This window comes from Dromiciops gliroides, chromosome 1 (genome assembly GCF_019393635.1).
Source record: "Dromiciops gliroides isolate mDroGli1 chromosome 1, mDroGli1.pri, whole genome shotgun sequence".
In the NCBI taxonomy this organism is placed as follows: Eukaryota; Metazoa; Chordata; class Mammalia; order Microbiotheria; family Microbiotheriidae; genus Dromiciops; species Dromiciops gliroides.
In genome coordinates, this window is record NC_057861.1 from 582,146,931 (window position 1) to 582,168,400 (window position 21,470).

General features: G+C 40.1%; 1 protein-coding gene across 1 annotated transcript in view; it reads right to left on the reverse strand.

The window, feature by feature from the left end:
* ABCC1 (ATP binding cassette subfamily C member 1) overlaps positions 1-21,470 on the reverse strand; it is a 155,500-nt gene that overhangs the window by 70,626 nt on the left and 63,404 nt on the right. Inside the window, exons 6-9 of the mRNA XM_043979082.1 lie at positions 13,022-13,083; positions 11,898-12,029; positions 6,806-7,036; positions 1,633-1,810 (exon numbers count right to left, since the gene is read on the reverse strand). Coding sequence (XP_043835017.1) covers positions 1,633-1,810; positions 6,806-7,036; positions 11,898-12,029; positions 13,022-13,083 — 603 coding nt within the window. The remainder of the gene's footprint in view (positions 1-1,632; positions 1,811-6,805; positions 7,037-11,897; positions 12,030-13,021; positions 13,084-21,470) is intronic.

The window sequence follows — 21,470 nt, forward strand, 5'->3', positions numbered from 1 at the left end:
CCACAAATCACAGTTTACTTCTTGTTCCAAGAAACACTAGTGTCTACTAACAAAGACTGTATCTTCATGGCTCATATATTCTAGATGCTAATGTTGGAAATCACCCTCCCTACCATGGCCAAGTACCTAATGACATCAGTCTTCATCACCTCATAATTTGTCATTAATCCATTCTCACCTTAACAGCTCCAGAAATGGAATTTACAATCTATACCTTGAACAAAGCTGCCTTTCAACTGAGTGATGGTGAAACAAAGTATGGTCTATGAATATAACAGAATATTACTGAATGTATTAAAAGATAGATATGAAGAATACACAGAAGCATGATACAAAGTAGCACAATATGAAAAGTATGCAGAATGGGGGCAGCTAGGTGGTGCAGTGGATAAAGCAACTGGGCCTGGATTCAGAAGGACCTGAGTTCAAATTCGACTTCAGACACTTGACACTTACTAGCTGTGTGACCCTGGGCAAGTCACTTAACGCTCATTGCCCCCCCCCAAAAGTATGCAAAATGGACAAAAGAATTATGCACAACAATATAAATGGAAGAACAACACCCCCCCACCCCAGACTAAGATAGGCCTTAAAGAAGAGATTAAAAGAGGCACCTCCCTCCCTTATTTGCAGAATTAGGGCACTAGAGTATTATAGAACATTAACTATTGGACTTGGTTAATTTGTTAAGGAGTCTTTCTGAACCACTCCTTCTCCTCCTTTATTTCTTATTACAAAGAATGGCTCTCTAGATACAGGAGAGGGAGGAATATATCTGAAAGTCATGTAAAAGCAAAATATATCCATAAATTTTTTTTGAAATTACATCAAAAAAGTCTAACATTATATGCAATACTCCACACCTATGAATTTCAATCTCTGCAAAGGGGCAGAGGTATCATCTCCTATTTCATCTTTGGGAACAAGCTTGTTCTCTATGATTTCACAACATTCAATTTCAATTATTTAGGGGTAGCTGTTCTTCCCATTTACATTGTTGTAGTGACTACCCATATTGTTTCTCTGTATTCATCATAGTAATTGCTTCTTACAATACAGTGATAATCCATTACACTAATAAACCACAATTTGTTTAGCTATCTCCCAATCAATGTGCAGAGATGTGTTTCCAGTTCTTTTCTACCACAAAAAGTACTTCTGTAAATATTTTGGTGTGCCTTTGTTTTCCTCAATGATCTTTTGGGGGCATTTGCATAGAAGGGGAGAATCTATGGACATTTTAGTCCTTTTATTTGCCTAATTCCAAATTGCTTTCCAGAATACCTATTCACAGCTCTATCTGACAATGTATCAGTGTGCTTGCCTTTCTATATCTTCTCCTGATTTTTCTTCCTCTTTTTTTTCTTTTTTCTTTATTAAAAAAAATTTTATATTCAATGGCTCTCTGGGAAGGGGAGAAGGGGAAGAGATAAAGGAAACAAACTATGTGATATAAAAGCAAAAGATATTAATTAAAATATATTTAAAATATATGAGCAAAAAAAAGTCCCTGTTCAAGAACTCAATGAAGCATCATTGTAGATTCTGCAGCTCAGGGTCAAAAGGACAAGAAATTGAAGATCACTTAGATAACTTGTCCATCTGTGCCAGGGAATTTTTAATTTAAGTTACCTTGCGATAGATGGCCCCAATGACAGCAGTTTTGAGTCTCATTCCACTCACAAAGCAGATATGGAAGTACTGGTGCAGGACCAGTGTCTGTAGGCAGGCACTCACAAAGAGAAGCGCTGTATAGAGGTATCCCTGCCAATCAGGGGCCTGCTTGTCATTCACAAAATTGATGAGCAATCTGTAAAGGAACAAAGAGAGCCTGTTAAATCAGATTGAAGGTGCAACAAAACTCATGCCCGCCACACAAAATGTAGACAGTGCCAGTGACCAGCTTACACATATGTCTAACCCCTTTAAAGACTAAAAAATAAAATAAAATAAAACCCAAGGGGAAGGTGAGGTACGGACCTGAGGAGGTAACAGTGTGTGTAGCCTTGAATAAATGGAGGGGAACAATTTGGAAAAGCTCTGTCTCACAATGTATCTGTTTAGCCTAGTTTCCAATCCCCAATACCATAGGGACAGAGGACTTAGAGCCACAGACTAACACAGGAAGGGATCAAGAGTCCAGAGCCAGGAGGGGCGGAGCCAAGATGGCAGAGGAAAGGCAGTGACTTGCCTGAGCTCTACTCAAGACCCCTCCAAATACCTTCAAACAATTCCTGGAGCAGCAGATCCCACAAAAAGACAGAGTGAAATAATTTTCCAACCAAAGACAACTTAGGTGGTCAGCAGGAAAGGTCTGTTGTACTGGGGTGAGAGTAGAGCGCAGCCCAGCACAGACCCAGTCACAGCCACAGCAAACCAGGACATGCCTTGGGAGCCTCTGAATCAGCAGCAAAGCAACTGCTTCTAGAACTCAGCCCACAGACAATAAGAGGGTCAAACAATTGGCCAGAAGGAGATTACAGGGATCTCTTTACTAGCACTGAGGCGGGACTCTGTTGTTTTGCCCATATTCAGATCTAGGTCAGTCTTGGGTGGCGGTCCAGGTAGGGGAGGAACACAAGCATACAAGAGCTTGAAGCCACAGTGAAGTAAGACTGCTCCTAGTTCTAGGGCAGAAAAGCAGGCCTGTGGTTGCTTGCAGACCACAGCACAGGCCAAGAGAGTAGTAAACATACCTCTCCTTAAATCAAAACACCTTGGAAAAACTAAAAACTTACAAATACCTAGAAACTTCTCTGAAAACAGCTGCACAAATGTCCTGAATCTTGGGTTAGTGTGCCCTCCACCCTGGAAGCAGTGCCACACTATAACAAAGAGTTAAAAGTCAAGAAAAAGGCTGAGAAAATGAGCAAACAGAAAAAACCGTTTCTATGGTGACAAGGAAGCTCAAAACACACCCTCAGACGATAACAGTCAAAGCTCCTACATCCAAAGCTTCCAAGAAAAATATGAATTGGTCTCAGGCCATGGAAGGGCTCAAAAAGGACTTTGAAAATAAAGTAAGAGAGGTAGAGAAAAAATGGAAAGAGTAATGAGAGGGATGCAAGAAAATCATGAAAAAAAAGTCAACTGCTTGGTAAAGGAGACACACACAAAAAAATAGTAAAGAAAATAACACCTTAAAAAACAGACTGGGCCAAATGGTAAAAGAGGTTCAAAAAGCCAATGAGAAAAAGAGTACCTTGAAAAGCCGAACTGGCCAAATGGAAAAGAGGAGGTACAAAAGCTCTCTGGAAAAAAATAACTGCTTAAAAACTAGGATTGAGCAAATGGAAGCTAATGACTTTATGAGAAATCAAGAAACAATAAAGCAAAACCAAAAGAATGAAAAAATAGAAGGCAATGTGAAACATCATACTGGAAAAACAACTGACTTGGAAAATATATCCAGGAGAGATAATTTGAAAATTATTGGACTACCTGAAATCCATGATCAAAAAAAGAACCTAGACATCATCTTTAAAGAAACTGTCAAGGAAAAGTGCCCTGATATTCTAGAACCAGACAGTAAAATGGAAATTGAAAGAATTCACCAACCACCTCCTGAAAGAGATCCTAAAATGAAAACCCCCAGGAATGTTATAGCCAAATTCCAGAGCTCCCAGGTCAAGGAGAAAATATTGCAAGCAGCCAGAAAGAAACAATTCAAGTATTGTAGAGCCACAGTCAGGATAACACAAGATCTAGCAGCTTCCACATTAAAGGATCAGAGGGCTTGGAATATGATATTCTGAAGTGCAAAAGAACTGGGATTACAACCCAGAATCACCTACCCAGCAAAACTGAGTATAATCCTTCAGGGGGAAAAATGGGACTTCAATGAAAGAGACAACTTTCAGGCATTCTTGATGAAAAAACCTGAGCCGAATAGAAAATTTGACTTTCAAATACAAGACTCTAGAGAAGCATAAAAAGGTAAACAGGAAAAAGAAAGCATAAGGGATATTAAAAGCTTAAACTGTTTACATTCCTACATGGGAAGAAGATACTTGTAACTCATAACTCTCATTATTAGGACAGGTGCATAGAGTATATTTAGACAGAGGACACAGGTGTGAGTTGAATATGAAGAGATGATATCTTTTAAAAAAATAAAATTATGGGGTAAGATAGGAATTCACTGGGAGAAAGGGAAAAGAAGAGGTGGAATGGGGTAAAGTATCGCATAAAAGAAGCAAGAAAAAGCTTATACAGTGGAGGTGAAGATGGGGGAGGTGCTGGGGAGTAAGTGAACCTTACTGTCATCAGAACTGGCCCAAAAAGGGAAAAACATACACACTCAATTGGGTATAGTAACCTATTTTACCCTGTAGGAAAGTAGGAGGAGAAGGGGATAAGGGGGGAGGTGATTGAAGGGAGGGCAGATGGAGGGAGGGGGCAGTCAGAAGCAAAACACCTTTGAGGGAAAGGGTGAAAGGAGATAAGAGAATAGAGTAAATGACTTGGGGAGGGAGTAGAATGGAGGGAAATTCATTTAGCAATAGTAACTGTGAAATGATAAGCAGGATGCTCTCAAAAAATCTGGAAAAACTTACATAAACTAATGCAAAGTGAAATATACTGTATACAAAGTAACAGCAATATTGTAAGATGATCAGCTGTGAATGACTCAGCTATTCTCAGCAATGCAATGATCCAAGACAACTCTGAAGGTCTTATAAAAAATATGAACCATCTCCAGAGAAAGAACTGATGGTGTCTGAATACAGATTGAGGCATATTTTTTTTACTTTCTTTTTCTTAAGTTTTTTTCCTCTGTTTTCTTCTACAACCTGACTAATGTGGAAATGTTTTGTATGACTACACATGTATAACTTATATTGAATTGCTTGCGTCCTTAAGCGGGGAGAGGGTAGACAGAGGGAGGGAGGAAGAGAATTTGGAACACAAAGATTTTAAAATGGATGTTAAAATTGTTTTTACATGTAATATGGGGAAAAATAAAATTGTAAATAAATTTTTTAATTGTTTAAAATTTTTTTAAAACAAGTCTGGAGCCAGGAAGGATCTTAAGAGATTCTCTAGTTGAACTACCTCATTTTACAGATAAGAAAACTGAAGCCTAAAGGGGAAATAATTTGCCAAGTAATATGACAAATTAGAAGAGGCAAGATTTAAACACAGGTCCTTTGACTCTAAAATTCAGTTCTTTCTATAATTCACTGATTGATGTCTCTCAGCCCAAGATACTACATCTGAGGCCAAGGAAGGATAAAAACAATGAGAAGTACAGCTTGTCCAAGGGTTTGATAATGCTTCTGAACACTAATATAAACAGGAGGCTTCTTTCTTAACAATGTAACATATATGGCCAATAGGGGCTGTAGTGGTATAAATGTATACTAGATTCATTGCAGTTTTAAAAATAAAATATTGCCTTCACTTTACCTTGCCAATCCAATGCAATATCCTGTAAATGTTTATTAGGCAGCTGGGTGGTACAATGGATAAAGATCACTAGGCCTAGAGTCAGGAAGACTCGAGTTCAAATCTGGACTCTGACACTTAGGAGCTGTGTGACCCTGAGCAAATCACTTAGCCCTGTTTGCTTCAGTTCCTCATCTGTAAAAATGAGCTGGAGAAGGCAGTATCCTTGCCAAAAAAACCCCAAATGGGATCATGGGAAGCTAGACACAACTGAACAACAACAAACTATACGTTGTCTACTGTGTGCAAGGCATTGCTCCAGACAAAACTCCATCCCCCAGAATCTACATTCCACTGGGGGTAATACATATAGACAATGGCTACTACTGCAATACTGCCACTGCTAGTGCTGCTAAAACTATTATTACCATAATAGCATTTATTAATATTGTTACTAATAGCATTTACATCATCTTTTTGAATTTGCAAAATGCTTTACACACGTTATCCCATACAATTCCCCACAACAATCTGGTAAGATCTGTTATGATCCCCATTTTACAGATGAGGAAATTAAGGCCAAGAGCAGTTAATCTACTCATCCAGGGTCAAGCAGCTAGTGAGTGGAAGCAAGATTCAAAATCAAACCTTCCTGACTCCAGATCCAGCACTCTATAGACTGTGCCACCCACACCTGGTCATTTGAAAAGTAAAGAATGGCGGCAGCTAGGTGGCACACTGGTTAAAGCAACTGGCCCTGGATTCAGGAGGACCTGAGTTCAAATACAGCCTCAGACACTTGAAACTTGCTAGCTGTGTGACCCTGGGCAAGTCACTTAACTCTCACTGCCCCACCAAAAAAAAAAAAGGAAGGTGCGAGCACAAATAGCTGAGGATATCGGGACAGGCTCCACAGGGGAGGAGGTAGCCCGGGAGCTAAGTCTTGAAGAAAATGAAGAGGGCATGCCTTTCAGACCCAGGAGCCTGTGCCAAGGTATGGAAGTAGGAATGGAGCAGTAGAATCAGAAAAACAGCAAGCAGGCCGGTTTGGCTTGAATGTGGCGCAAATAAAGCCTGGAAAAGAGAGCCTAGAGTCAGACTGGGAACAAGATTCTCATGAGGTAGGAAGGTCTGAGAGTATTCTTCCCATTTCACAGATGAGGGAGCTGAGGCCCAAGGAGAGGTCAAACAGAGCAGCTCTGGGGCCAGGAACTTGGATAAACTAGAACGCTGGTCTGCTGGCACTCCCAATGGAGAGTTCTTAACCTGGGGCCTCATCACAAGTGGACAGTTGGGCAGCACCTTCAGAACTGAAGACACAGACGCACGAGTTATGCTCCCCATAAGGAGCTTGATTAATGATAGCCAAGAGAAATAATGAAAATGGGAGGAAAGTCAAAAAAAGAAGTGGCCTTACTTTAGTATCTCTGGGCCTGCAAACATCATCAGGTCATGGAGTGCTTTAAAAAGGAAGCTCATGAGGAAGTAAGGCCCGAAGGTTTTATATAACACCTTAAACAAAGAGGGCTCTCTCTCCTTCTGAGTGGGCTTCACAATGAGGGCTTCAACCTCCTCGTTCACATCCCCTTTGGAGCCCCCTTTTGAATTTGCTGGATCCTTGGGGGCATACACGATCTTTACAGGATGCCTAAAAGACAGAAGGTAAGCAATGTAGTTAAGTAACACGCCCCAGTCCCCATGGAGTAGTTCCTTTTCTTGTTACAGCCATGTACCCTAGCAAAGAAACATGCCCATTAGGCCCTCACACCAGCCCCCAATACCTAGATTACTGCATCAGCTTTTGAGCTCCTAACCTCCAGTTCTTCGACTCTTTTCCATCTATCTTGTAGCCTACCATGAAATTCATCATCTAAAAATATCTAATTCTTCCATATCATCACCCTACACACAAAAGTTTAATGACTCCCATATATGTACAAGGTAAAATACCTCACACCACATCAAATATTCATCATTTTACATCAGTGGTGCCAAACTCTAACAGAATTGTATCTCGGTGAGGCATGTTAGAAAATCACAAATTAACACCTGTTGTTGTTGAGTCATTTCAGTCATGTATGACTCTTCATGACCCCAGTGGGGGTTTTCTTGGCAAAGATACTGGAATGGTTTGCCATTTCTCTCTCCAGCCCATTTGTACAGTTAAGGAAACTGAGGCAAACAAAGTTAAGTGACTTGCCTAGGATGGATTTGAACTCATGAAGATGAGTCTTCCTAATTCCAAGCGCAATACTCTATCCATTGAGCCACCTGGCTAGCCTAACACTATCTATATTGTAGCATATTTTTATATATTTTGTTAAACATTTCCCAATTACATTTTAATCTGAGTTCTATAGCTGTGAATTTGACACCTATTTTACACATAATCAAGTTTGACATCTATTTTAAACAACTGAACTACAGTCGCCCTATCTAGACTTACCTCCTACTACTCAGTGAACACAAACATATTATGCTCTTTCTAAACTTCCTAGCTTTCCTTCTATCACTTGTTACCTAGAATTCCTTCTCTGACCTTTTCTTTCTAGCCAAACTCTACATATCCTTCAAGGTCCTAAGAAATCTCACCTCCTCCAAAAAGCTATCATGCTATCCACTTAGATTTCTTCCCTCTCTAACCTATTGTTACCTGTGCTACTTATACTGGGGCAGCTAGGTGGCACAGTAGATAGAGCACCAGCCCTGGAGTCAGGAGGACCTGAGTTCAAATCCGGCCTCAGACACTTAACACTTACTAGCTGTGTGACCATAGGCAAGTCACTTAACCCCAACTGCCTCCCTTTAAAAAAAACAACCTATTATACTCTTGTATGTGGTTATTTGACTTTTTCATTAAATCGGTTCAGCTAAAGTGCATTGTGATATGTGCATATGCATGTATAGGTTTTTTGCATATGCATATATATACCATAAATACACAATATGGATATGCATAAATACACATGCTATATCTACCAATCTAGTTGAATATTTAGGTTTTTTATGTTTGAGGAAAGGAAGAAGGGGGTTACATGAAGGAAAGGAGTGGTCCTTCAATTCATTTTTTTCCAGGGCTTTACATTGCTCATTTGCCCAAAGTCATTCTGTCACCTATTCTTGGCCTTTTTTCACTTATAGGCCATGGGAGAATGCAAAGCTAGGACTGGAGACCAGAAAAGAGAAGACCCAGGGGAAGAAAGGCAAGAATATGAGGTAAAGGAAATCAGGTGTGGTGAAAGGAATCTGATAAGACTGAGTCAAGGAGAAGAAGATTTCAAATAAATGAGAATTCACATCAAGGAAAAATCAGAAAAGATTTTATATAGAGGAAGAAAAGATACTAGGGCCCCTAAGAGAACTAAGCCACGTAATTGGGTTTTAGGGCAGAGCAAAACAGAATGTAAAAGGACAGAAAGTGGAGTAGATTATGCAGACCCGGAAAACATGAGACCAAAAAACCACCAGGAAAGTTGGCAGGAACCCAGTCCTACAACCAGCACAACACAGACTTCAACAGCCCTCCAAGAGGGCATGGAATCTTGGGAAGTTTTTAACTATTATTCTGGAGTTTATTTCAGTTGTCATGGCTAGAGAGAGAAAGGACCAAAGGAACTTCTTTCCTGAGAAAGTGGATGATTTGTCTGTTAAGGAGAAAGAATCTGAAGAAGTACTTGGTGAGAAAACTGGGTACAACTCTCCTATTGTGAAGAAACATTATGAAGAGAATGCTTGAGAAAAAATTTAAAGTGGCACCTGGAAGAGATGAATAGTAGGTATTGCCAGAGTTAATCATTAGAAGTAACTGGTTGTGTGACTTTTTTCACAATTAGTACACTGTAAATAATCATTTGTCTTTTTTTTCCATTGGTCACTGCACAGCTGTTAAATTATAAAGCCAGTAACCTTGATCCTTATGTAAGTTTGGGGATTGGGGTGAAGAAGGGAGGGGATATTTAGAAATGAACAAAAGTATTTAGGAATAGAGGTTTCTCTGGCTTATGAATAAAGAATATTTAATAAACTAGAGTGAGGACTCAGCCCTAACTGATTAATGAGACCCTCCAAGTTCAGTAATTTGTGAGGAAATATCAGAACACATCCCTTGGATTGCCTTGGAAACTATAATGGAAATTAATAGGGTAAGAAGTCTGTTGCAAAAGTATAAAGATAAAAAAAAAAGTATAAAGATCGAGCATGACTCAAAAGAACTGATATGAAAAGACACTCCCAATCCCATCCCTTCAAGGGGGTGAGAAGTGCAAAGGTGTTGCCCACTGAACATGTTTTTAGACTCTTTTATGGTCTGGTCAGTTATACTGATATATTCTCATTCTCTCTCTCTCTCCCTCCCTCCCTCCCTCCCTCCCTCCCCTTCTCTCTTTCTCCCTCCTCTTAATAGTTTATATGGGATGGCTCCCTGGGTGGGGGAAAGACAGTGATACTGGGGAAAACTATGATGATGTAAAAATCAAAAGATATTAATAAACATTTTTAAAAATATATTATAATTACCAGATGTGACTTGATTCCCACCAATTTTAGTTTATTCACGTTGTTTGAATAGGACATAATTTTTTTTTAAATTTCACTGTATTTAATAAATCTTCCTTAACAAAATTTACAAAAAATAAGGTAACAAATCAAGTAGGGGGTAAAGATGATAGCTTACACCGAGGGTTATATTCCCCCTAAAACTCACTAAACTGAGGAAAACAGGTGTTGGAGCTTGCTTGTTATATACAAGCCTAATTTTGCTTTGAGCAAATAAATAGTATTTAGCTATTCTGAGGACCACCTCTCATTTTCAAATACTTTGTGACCCCTGCTCCTGATCCCTAGTCGCAACACAAAGAGGAAAAACAAAGTTCTGTAGTCTGTTCCTTTCTACAGGATAGGAATGACTGCACCATTTGTAGAGCAGCTAGAATATGCCAAGGTAGTTAACAGCCCCTGCATCCCTTATTTAAGAAAGGTCCAGAGTACAATCAAACTGAGAAATTCTAGAACCAGGCAGGGTTCTCTTGATTTCTCTGATGTAGATCCTGGGAACTTGGCTCTTTCTAGGTCTAGTTTAGTCCTGTGGGGATAAACAAAGATAAGGGCCCATTGTCCATAGTGATGGAATCTTGGCCAGAAAATTTTCCCTACCACCTCCCCTGTGGCTGGTTTCCTGTGGCTTGTCTAAGCCCCAGGACAAGGCCAGAGTATAAACAAGTCAGGAAAACAAGTTCTCCCTTGGGAGATACAACCCAAGACCAGGCAAACTCTGGTTTCAACAGCTATAACCCATACTTCCTCCTCTCAAAGTCAGGAACATGATCAGGTATATATAAATACAACCAATCATACAACCACATACAAAGTTTCCCTAGCATACCAAGCAAGGAAAATACAGAAACCCCACAGTCCACTCTCCCAACAATCAACAATGGCGAAAAGCATCTGTCTTCCAAATGTGACTTCCTTTTCTTATGAAGAGGAAAGTACTGACATAGCAACAACTGGTCCTGTATTTCTGGTTGTTTTTCCCAATAGCATCAGTGTGAGCTATACGAATCCACTGATATCTTTTTGCCTGGTCCGTCTTATGGACTGGAAATGTGAGTTAGCCTGCCAAGGATTCAAGCTGTAGTACATAGCTAAGAAGAAGCCCCCCTGGGGCAGCTTAGGTGGTGCAGTGGATAGAGCACCGGCCCTGGAGTCAGGAGTACCTGAGTTCAAATCCGGCCTCAGACACTTAACACTTACTAGCTATGTGACCCTGGGCAAGTCACTTAACCCCAATTGCCTCACTAAAAAAAAAAAAAAGAAGGCTCCCAACCCCCACCCCATACATATGTATCTTTATGGAGATGGAATTCAGTCTTGGCTTCATTAATGTTCTCAAAGTGTGGTCCAAACCCTTGGAGGTCTCTGAGACCCTTTCTGGGGATACGGGTAGTCAAAATTATTTTCATAATAATACTGTCTATTGCCTATAAAATACTGCTATCAAAATATTGCTTTCTTTTCCAACTACATATGTTTATGAAGGCAGATTTGCTTCTTACTTTAACAAGAACAACGTATCACAACAGATTGAATGCAGAAGCAGTTATGAGAATATAGCAGCCTTCTATTAAGTCAGTTAGTAGAGAAACTTGTATAAAATATGTAAAACAATACTCTAATTATTTCTGATTTGGAAAAGAATTGTTTTTCATAAAAATGTTATTTATGTTACCATGAAATGGGATTTATTATTCTTTTTAATGAATTGATATTTTAAATTATCAATTTTAATTTCTAGTACAGTAAATATCAATAGTTATGGCTGATACAAACAAAAGTTCTTGGGGGGCCTCAATATTTTTAAGAGTCTAAAGGGGTACTAAGGCCAAAAAGTTGGAGAATTGTGATTAACAATTGTTAAGGTTTATATATCACAGACCTTTCTGAGAAAGAATGTTCTATATTCATTAATAAGAAGCCTAGATCATCAGCCCATCCATGGTACTCACACTTACTTTTTTGACTTGGCACATTCTTTCTTCCAGTTTTTCACAAGAACAGGCACCACCTGTTCAGAGGTGTCTTCTGGGTTCAGGGACCACAAATCTGAAGCCTCCAGAGGACATCTATATCCCTGGACCATCAACCTACATTTGAAGCACAGAGGAAGTGTGTGAGAGGGCAAGTAGATCAGCATTTCAGTACCAGGAGACAGACTACTAATGAAGAGCTCCCATTTTGGGTCATTCTAATGACTTAAAAAAAAAATTAAAAAAACAGGATAAATCTTGAAAAATTATCATGTAGAGCAGAGGAATAAAACGTGGCCCATAGGCCACATGCAGCCCACAACACTCGAGTGTGGTTCAAACCAGATTAAAATTTAACCAGGCATGTCTAATGTGGGAATATGTTTCACATGACTTCATATGTATATTAAGTTTCATATGTCTTGCCTTCTCAATGAGTGGGGGAGAGAGAAAATTTGGAAATGAAAAATAAATAAATAAATAAATGAATGAATAACAAAACTTTAAAAGCATAACTGGGAAATATCTGACAAAATAAATTAAAATACAAAAAAACACAGAAAATATTACATTTTAAAACTAAGTCAGTATGTGTCCCAAAGGGATCCTTTAATAGAATCTGTTTCTATTTGAGTTTGACAGTACGGGGCAGCAGATAAAGAACCAGTCCTGGATTCAGGAGGACTTGAGTTCAAATTTGACCTCAGACACTTGACAGTAGCTATGTGTGACCCTGGGCAAGTCACTTAAACCTCACTGCCCCACCCAAAAAAAACAACAAACAAACCATCAACACTGCTGAGGTCTAAAAATTTTGACAGTACTGATATAGAGAAAACAACTTCAAGTGGCCCAGTCCTTCCCTGTCAAATGATTCAGTGTTTTTTATTTTTTAACTCTCAACTTCAGAGAGGAGTGTGTTTGTAGGTTTGTGGAGTGGGAGGTATCACCATCTTTACAGATGGACAAACTGAGTGAGGTAACAATCCATTCATGAATATACAGTGTCTACTGGCCAACACGCTTCCACACAAGTAGAGGCAATAGCCCAGTCTGTGGGGTCAATAAGCACAGAAATATAAGTAGAAGGACAGGTTCAGTGTCCTTACCCTGTAATCCACCAGAAAGTAATTTTGGAAAGGAAGGAAGCACCAGACTCCGGACAGGGATTCTATTGGAAAAAAAGAGATAAGAGGAGGAAAAAATAAAATTAAGTTACATACACTGAAGCTATTAAAGTAGTAACTGACACTTCATCCTTCTGCTTTGGTGACATTCAATCACTTTAATACATCTAATTTGAAAATGGTATTCTTTCTCCTGAGTTACAAACACTTAAGAAGAGGGGGGAAAGGGCACCACCTTCCACTTTCTTTTTCTTTTTTTTTTTTAAGTGAGGCAATTGGGGTTAAGTGACTTGCCCAGGGTCACACAGCTAGTTAAGTGTCTGAGGTCAGATTTGAACTCAGGTACTCCTGACTCCAGGGCCAGTGCTCTATCCTACCTTCCACTTTCAAAGGCCGTTTTTTCAGAGTTCCATAAAAGATCCAAAACACATAATTAACAAATATTGTCTGGGTTAAAATACATAGGACATACCACCTGCTCCAAGCACCACCACATAGCTTAATGCTGAATTTTGAAATCTAACCTTTAAAAAACATTTTTTCACGGAGCAGTTAGGTGGTGCAGTGGATAAAGCACCAGCCCTGGATTCAGGACATTTGGACATTTGGATTCAGGAGGACCTGAGTTCAAATGCAGCCTCAGACACTTGACTCTTACTAGCTGTGTGACCCTGGGCAAGTCACTACCCTGCCCCCCCCCCCAAATAAAACCCTACTTTTTTTTTTTTTTAAAGAAAGCGATAAGGAAATAAGCCCACATTGAGTACACAGTAACAAAAGAGTTTTAACAGAAAGTATGAAGCTAAAGGACACATTCTATTTACAAGAGCATACAACCAACTTTTAATTGTTCATTTTTTTATTTTCTTTGGAAAATGTTTTATCACAGTCTGGTTTCCCCAGGTGAACTATACCTTCCTGTTTCCTATGGTGCCACATTCAATAACAGGTGGATATCTGATAAGGTGAATATAAATAAGTATCAATACAAAACAAACCTAATTAGAAAGGCAAATCTTCTAGCATGACGTGGGGCAGGAGTGGCAGAACCCTCCTGCAGAACACATGCTATACTTCCCTTGAATCCATCTCCTCTCTGCTCACACAGCTACCAGCTGAGTTTGGGGCCCTCATCATCCTTCCCTTAGATTGTTCCAACAGCGTAACTTGTCTCCCAGCCTCTAGACTCTCCCTACTGTAGCCCATCCTAACCACTGCTGTCAAAGTAATTTTCTTTAAACAAAGTTCTAACCCATGTGGCTTCCTATTGCCTTTAGGATAACATAAACTCCTGTTTAGCATTGAAAGCCCTTCACGCCCTGGCCCCCAACCAACCTTCCATTGGACATTTGTTTTTCTCCCTCGGGCGCCATGGAATCCAAGAGAACTGGCCTCTGTGTTTCTCGCACAAGACAAGACACCCCATCTCTCATCTCTGTGCTTTGGTTTTGACCCTTCCACACACCTGAGGGGCACTCCCTCCCTAACCTCCACACCAAATGAATATGTCTCTTCCTTTAATAGGCAGCTGATCCCTTCAACTGCTAGAGCCCCCCTCCCAAAACTACCTTGTCATTAATGACTATGTGTGAATTCCTATTTATTCACTTTATATATATATATATATATATTTTAGTGAGGCAATTGGGGTTAAGTGACTTGCCCAGGGTCACACAGCTAGTAAGTGTCAAGTGTCTGAGGCTAGATTTGAACTCAGGTCCTCCTGACTCCAGGGCTGGTGCTCTATCCACTGCGCCACCTAGCTGTCACTTTATATTTATAATATAAACATATATATGTGTGTGTGTGTTTGTCTATATTTAAACCTATGTAGATATAGACATATTCTATGTGTACTTGTCTCCTCCATTAGAATTGAAGCTTCTTAAACTTGAGGGAGTTTTTCATTCTTTGCATTGCATCCCTAGTCCCCGACACAGTGCCTGGAACAAAGAAGTCACTTAATAAATGCCTGTTGATCGAATGATAGACATATACAGGGTGTCCCAAAAGTCTCAGTGCAGATTTTTTAGCTATTAAAGCTTCCAAATAAACTAAAACTTTTGGCACAATAGACAGGCTGACCGACCTACAATCTCTAGGAAACAAGAACACACACACACACAAATTACACACACATATTGGGGGAAGAGTAGCAGTACAATTCTTGGGAACTTTTTATTTTATTCCCTTGGTTTGTAGGTCCCAGAACCTACTATCGCCAGGGAGCAAGAACATAAGGACTGGGGGCAGCTAGGTGGTGCAGTGGATAGAGCACCAGCCCTGGATTCAGGAGGACCTGAGTTCAAATCCGACCCCGGACACTTGACACTTACTAGCTTTGTGACCCTGGGCAAGTCACTTAACCCTCATTGCCCCATAAAAAAAAAAAAAAAACAAATAAATAAATAAAAAACTAAAGAACATAAGGACTAAAAAGACTTAAAAAAAAAGACAAAGAAGTGAGGTTTAAAAAAATAGCTTGTGGAGCAGCTAAGTGGCACAGTGGATAAAGCACTGGCCCTGGATTCAGGAGGACCTGAGTTCAAATCCGGCCCCAGACACTTGACACTTATTAGCTGTGTGACCCTGGGCAAGTCACTTAACCCCCACTACCCTGCAAAAAAAAAAAAAAAGATAGCTTGTACTCTTAGAGGTAATTTTATAAACCCGGAGAGACACTGCTCTGTGATAAAGTAGAATTGAAGTTCCTGTGAGTTGTGAGAAGAAAATTCAATTTTGTCTGTAAATATCATTTGTGGTTCCTATTAGACCTGCAGAGGCAACTAGATCTAGCAGAAACCTGTTGTAGCCTGGCCATGATTTGCTGCTCTGAATCTCGGTCTGAGTCCCATAGCTGAAAGGAAAGAAGCTGGAAAACTGGAGCCTGGCCAAACAGCTAGACCCGTGGCAGGGAGGGGAATGCATACCATGTCCAGAAGGAGATAATTATAGTCATATTTGGGTTCATGAAACCTAAGGAGTTGGTTGTATCAGTCCATAGAAAAACGAAAGCTGTTCAAGGATAGGGACTGGCTCACTTTTGTATTTGTATCTCTAATACCTAGTATGGGGCCTGGCACACAGTAGGTGCTTAATAAATGCTGCTGACCTATTAATACGAGCTGTAACTATTGGCAGGGCATTGAACCTCTCAGTGCTCTAGACAACTTACTAAGATACTAAGTTACTGACAATTTGTGGGTCTACAATGATGAAAGGAGTTTCTATACTGTAAGTTCCCTACACCAATGAAATAGCAAGTCTGGATCCTCCCTCCCCCAAATTATACTCACAACCTAAATTATTAAACTTTTGGAGAATCTTTACAAAGACACACACATTATATGTGGATATGTATATAAAGAGCAATGATTTACAAATTATGTAATGTTTTGTATTATCTATGCAATAGACTCCTCTGATTAACAGAGAAATGACTAAATACAGATTTGGAAAGTTGATTGTAGAAGTGCACATGGGACAAGGAATCAAGATCATAGGTATCTCAAAACAGCCAAGGCCCAAAGAACCGTACAGAAATAAAAATGCCACTGAACTAAATTTTAATTTTGTCGAAGGTCTAAGTTAACTCAAGCATGATTTTTTTAAGCCACTCCCATCACCCACAAAAGATACTTGCCCTGGACTGATAAAAACAGACTCCAAGACCACCTACAGAGACCACCTTCATCCTGAAGGACAAACATCTCTGATATGCTGAACAGGGCAGAGTCTGAGAGGATCTCATCCCAAAGGGTTACTACAGAACCTCATTAATTCATATTCCAGTAATTTGGAGCCCATGAGAATTCAGACTTAGCCCTGAGAGAGGAGGAGTCGAAGGCGACTCTCAGCAAGTAAATAGTTACAAAGAGTGGCATTATTAACAAGGGACTGTTTTGTTCTCTGGATGCCTATCTGGGGCCTCTTTTTTTATAAGAAGATACCAGCAGCTTAACAGGATTATTTGACCTTCCTAAGAACAGTATGCTCCTTCCATTCTTCTCTCCCTCCCTAAAATCATGGCTCGAGAAAACTATCTCCCTAACAAGTCTGGTCTGGGCTCCAACAGCTATACTTTTTCCCACGTGTGGGGAGGTGAAGGTGAAGGGAGGAATCCTTGAATGTTTCACAGTAAAGAGGTTAACTTTCAAGGTCCTTCCTTCAATAGTTGTTACATTTTTAGGGTGAGAAGTGTTAGTAAACCCACAGCAATAAGCTTTTAGTGCTTACGGTTCTCTATATCAGGGACACAGATAAAACGAAAGAGATGTTATTGGCTTTAAGCCAGAGAAGCAATAAGGCATAATGGTAAAATACCCTATTACTGGGAACCAAAGACAGGTTGCTGTCCTGTGTTTGCCACTAACTAGCTAAGGAACTAAGGGAAAGTCATAATATGTCTGGGTCTCAGATTCCTTAGCTGTAAAATGAGGAAGTTGAACTAAATGATCTCTAAAGTCCATTCTATGGTAAGTATGGTTGTGTATTTATGTTCCAAAAGTCTCAGGGCCATTTAAAGCATTAATATATGTACGTATACTTACATATGTGTATATGCACATCTATACACACACACACACACAGAGTATATGTGTGTATTTGAATCGTTGATTTTAATTAACTTATCTCAATGACCTCACATTCCTCCAGGCACAGAGCCTGGAGTTAGGACAGGGCTAGATTCCACTTGTGGCTTCAATACTTTACAAGCTATTCCACCAAGGGCAATTAAACAGCCTCCCTGAAGTTCAGTTTCATCCTTTAAAAATGGGGACAAATCATAATTTGCACTATCCACCTCTTAGAGCTGCTGAGAGGAAAGTACTTTATAAACCTTAAAGTAACATATAAATGCATACGATTACTGCTGATGCTGGAATTCCATCTGTATAGGCAACTGTCAGATCGTGGTCAAACTGCTTGACTGTTTCTGGAAGACGTTTTCTCCTGAGCTCATTTCTTAGAATCCCTAATTTCCTCCAAAGCTCAGCTCAACAACCATCTTCTAAATGAGGTATTTTTTAAGATATTTTTTAACATTTTACCATTTTTATTTCAAGTTTTGAGTTCCAAATTCTCTCTCCCTCCCCTCTTTCCCTTCTCCCTCTTCCTGAAGCAGTAAGCAATCAGAAATAGTTCATACATTATATATGTACAATTATGTAAGACATTTCCATATTAGTCATTTTGTACAAGACTCAAATAAAAGAAAGTGAGAAATAGCATGCTTCAGGCTGTGCTCGGGCAATATCAGTTCTTTCTCTGGAGGTGGATTGTATGCTTCATCATTAGTCCTTTGGGATTGTCTTGGATCATCGTATCACTGAGAATAGTTAAGTCATTCACAGTTCTTCATCAAGCAATATTGCTGTCACTGTGAACAATGTTCTCCTGGCTCTGCTCACTTCACTATACATCAGTTCATACAAGCCTTTCTCATATGAATTTCTGAAATCATCCTACTTGTCATTTCTTATAGCACAATACTATTCCATCACAATCATATACCACGCCTTGTTTAGCCATTCCCCAACTGATGGACATCCCTTTGATTTCCAATTCTTAGCCACCACAAAGAGAGCTGCTATTAATATTTTTGTAGAAATAGGTCCTTTTCACTTTTTTTTGCATGTCTTTGGGATATAAACCTAGCAGTGGTATTGCTGGATCAAAACGTATGCACAATTTTATAGCCTTTTGGGGGCATAGTTCCAAACTGCTTTCCAGAATGGTTGGATCAGTTTCACAACTTTACCAAGTGTCCCAGTTTTCCCACATTCCCTCCAACATCCAACATTTTCCTTTTTTGTCATATTAACCAATCTGATAGGTGTCAGGTAGTAGATGAGATATTTCCTGAGTCCACCATCCCTTCCACCCCACCAGCTGCTAGTGTCTTTCCCCTGGAATTACATAACATTTATTTTGTATATGCTTAAAAAATACTTGTTCTCCCTCCCAAAGAACAGAGACTTTCATTTTTTCTTAATATTCTCAGTGTCTAAAACAAAGTAGGCATTGAATAAATGCCTGCTGACTGACTTAACTAATATAAGTCTCGGTCTCCTTATCTATAAAATGGGAATAATACCTAAAAAAACCTACCTCATAGGGTTGTTCTGAGGCTCACATAAGCTAATACATGGAAAGGAGGTGCTTTGCAAACGTTAATGCCACTATATGAATGCCAGTTATAATAGCTATAAAGAAACCATTTTTGTTTCTAGAATAGTCTAGAGTTTGAATACTTCCACCAATTTGGGGCAGAAGTCCTACTCTGAACTAACAAAATTTTACAGGACCATTCTAAATAAATCTGTTTGGCTTCTACTTCCATTCCTCCAAGTAAATGCACTCCATATGCCTATGCCCACAGCTGCATGTAAGATATCCTGACAGCAACGGCATATAAATATGAGAAGGGAGGTTAGAGGGGGAGTGGGCTGGAAGAGAGGGAAGGCGGTCAAGAGAAGAGTCCGCTCGGTCTTTAGCCAGCTGTCACACTGGCCCGAAACCTTTAGTCAATTTCCAGGGCTGCAGCGAGGGGTCAGCAGAGGGAGGATAGAGACAACATCTAACTGTTAGAGACAAGAATGCTGGACAGCCTAGATTAAGGCCACAGTGACGCAAGAGCTCTCCGAGGGACGCACTCCCAAGGACAGGCACTAAAGCCTGTGACTAAGCATTAAATTCAGCTCCCAGGAGAATGTGGCCTCAGAGTCTGTGCTGAGCCGAAGCCCTGAGACAGCAGTACCTTTAAGGCTTTGCCGACTCCTCTCCTATAAGGGAAGTGGGAAGGGGTCAGGGAGACAAGCTGTCTCCACAGGCAAACCACCAGATATAACTCCCTGTTGCTTTGTTTTGTTTTGGGTTTGGTTTTGCATTGGGTTTTTTTTTTTGGGGGGGGGAGGGGTTCCCCTTAAAAGAGCAGGTCTTCCTGGGCTCCATCTTTAGTGCCTAGTGAATAAAGAAAGTCACCAATTTATGGGATTTATGGAGAATTTTGAGGAGTACCACTTTTTATGTCAAGTCATCCATACTGGCTAACCTCCCTGTTCCAGTGATGACTCAGCAACTCATTCAGGAAAGGTCACATTCTCTTCCTGATTCTCTACAGGACCTCAATGAACTGAATTAATCCTCTCTGCCCACCCTCTGGGTGACTACTTTCCAACACTGCTAGCCCATCAAATGCAGTGGGAACCTTTAACAGGACTGGTGTTACAGGTCTTTTAACTTCCTGCCACAGAGGAAAGGTATAAGGATTGGAGCCAGGATCCCACTGTTATAGGGAACTCCTGGGGAAGGAAGCACCCTCTGCCAATACAGGTTCGGACCTTTTCTGACTAGAGCACTGAGAGGTTAAGGGACTTATCCAGGGTTACACTATCAGTATGTGTCAGATGTAACACTTGAACCCAGGTCTTCCCAACTTCAAAATCAGGTACATTACACTGGTTCTCAGAAGCCAACTATTTTATAATTAAAGGGTTTCCATTCTACAGTCAGAGAATGTTTTTTTGTTTTGTTTTTTTGGTGTGAGGCATTTGGGGTTAAGTGACTTGCCCAGGGTCACACAGCTAGTAAGTGTTAAGTGTCTGAGGCTGAATTTGAACTCAGGTCCTCCTGAATCCAGGACCAGTGCTCTATCCACTGTGCCACCTAGCTGCCCCTTATAGTCAGAGAATGTTAAAGCTGTAAAGGAAAGAAACCATCTCCTGGGAAAGCTTAGCCAAAGTTAACTGCCTTGCCCAAGATCCCACAAGCATGGTGCTGGAGAAAGACTCAAATCTAAAGTACCTACTAGCTAACTAGGTGATTTTAGGCAAGTCATTTAATCAATCTGAGGTTCTTTCTTTTTTTGTTTTGTTTTTTTTTGTTTGTTTTTTTTAGTGAGGCAATTGGGGTTAAGTGACTTGCCCAGGGTCACACAGCTAGTAAGTGTTAAGTGTCTGAGGCCAGATTTGAACTCAGGTACTCCTGACTCCAGGGCCGGTGCTCTATCCACTGCGCCACCTAGCTGCCCCTCTGAGGTTCTTTCTACCTCTTTATCTGTATGCCCATGAACAATTCCCTCCCTCTCCAGCCCCAGCACCATTTGTGGTTCTTTGGGCTAGATATCACTTTGCTAGGTAAGGATTGAGGGGGCTGTTTGAAATTTAATTTTAAGAAAGCAAAAATAGCATGGCTATGGCAATGTACCTGTTTACTGGGAACCAACCCATCAATCAATCAACAAGCATTTTTTAAACTCCTTCTGTGTGCCAGATACTATGCTAGGTGATGGGGATCAAAGCAAGCCAATTCTCAAAAGAACTTCAATAACCCCACAAAAAAAGTACAAGGAAAGTGTGCTAAGATGGCCTGACATCAGTATGAGATCTGCTGGTCAAGCATGCATGACAAAACAAACATAAGAGATGAG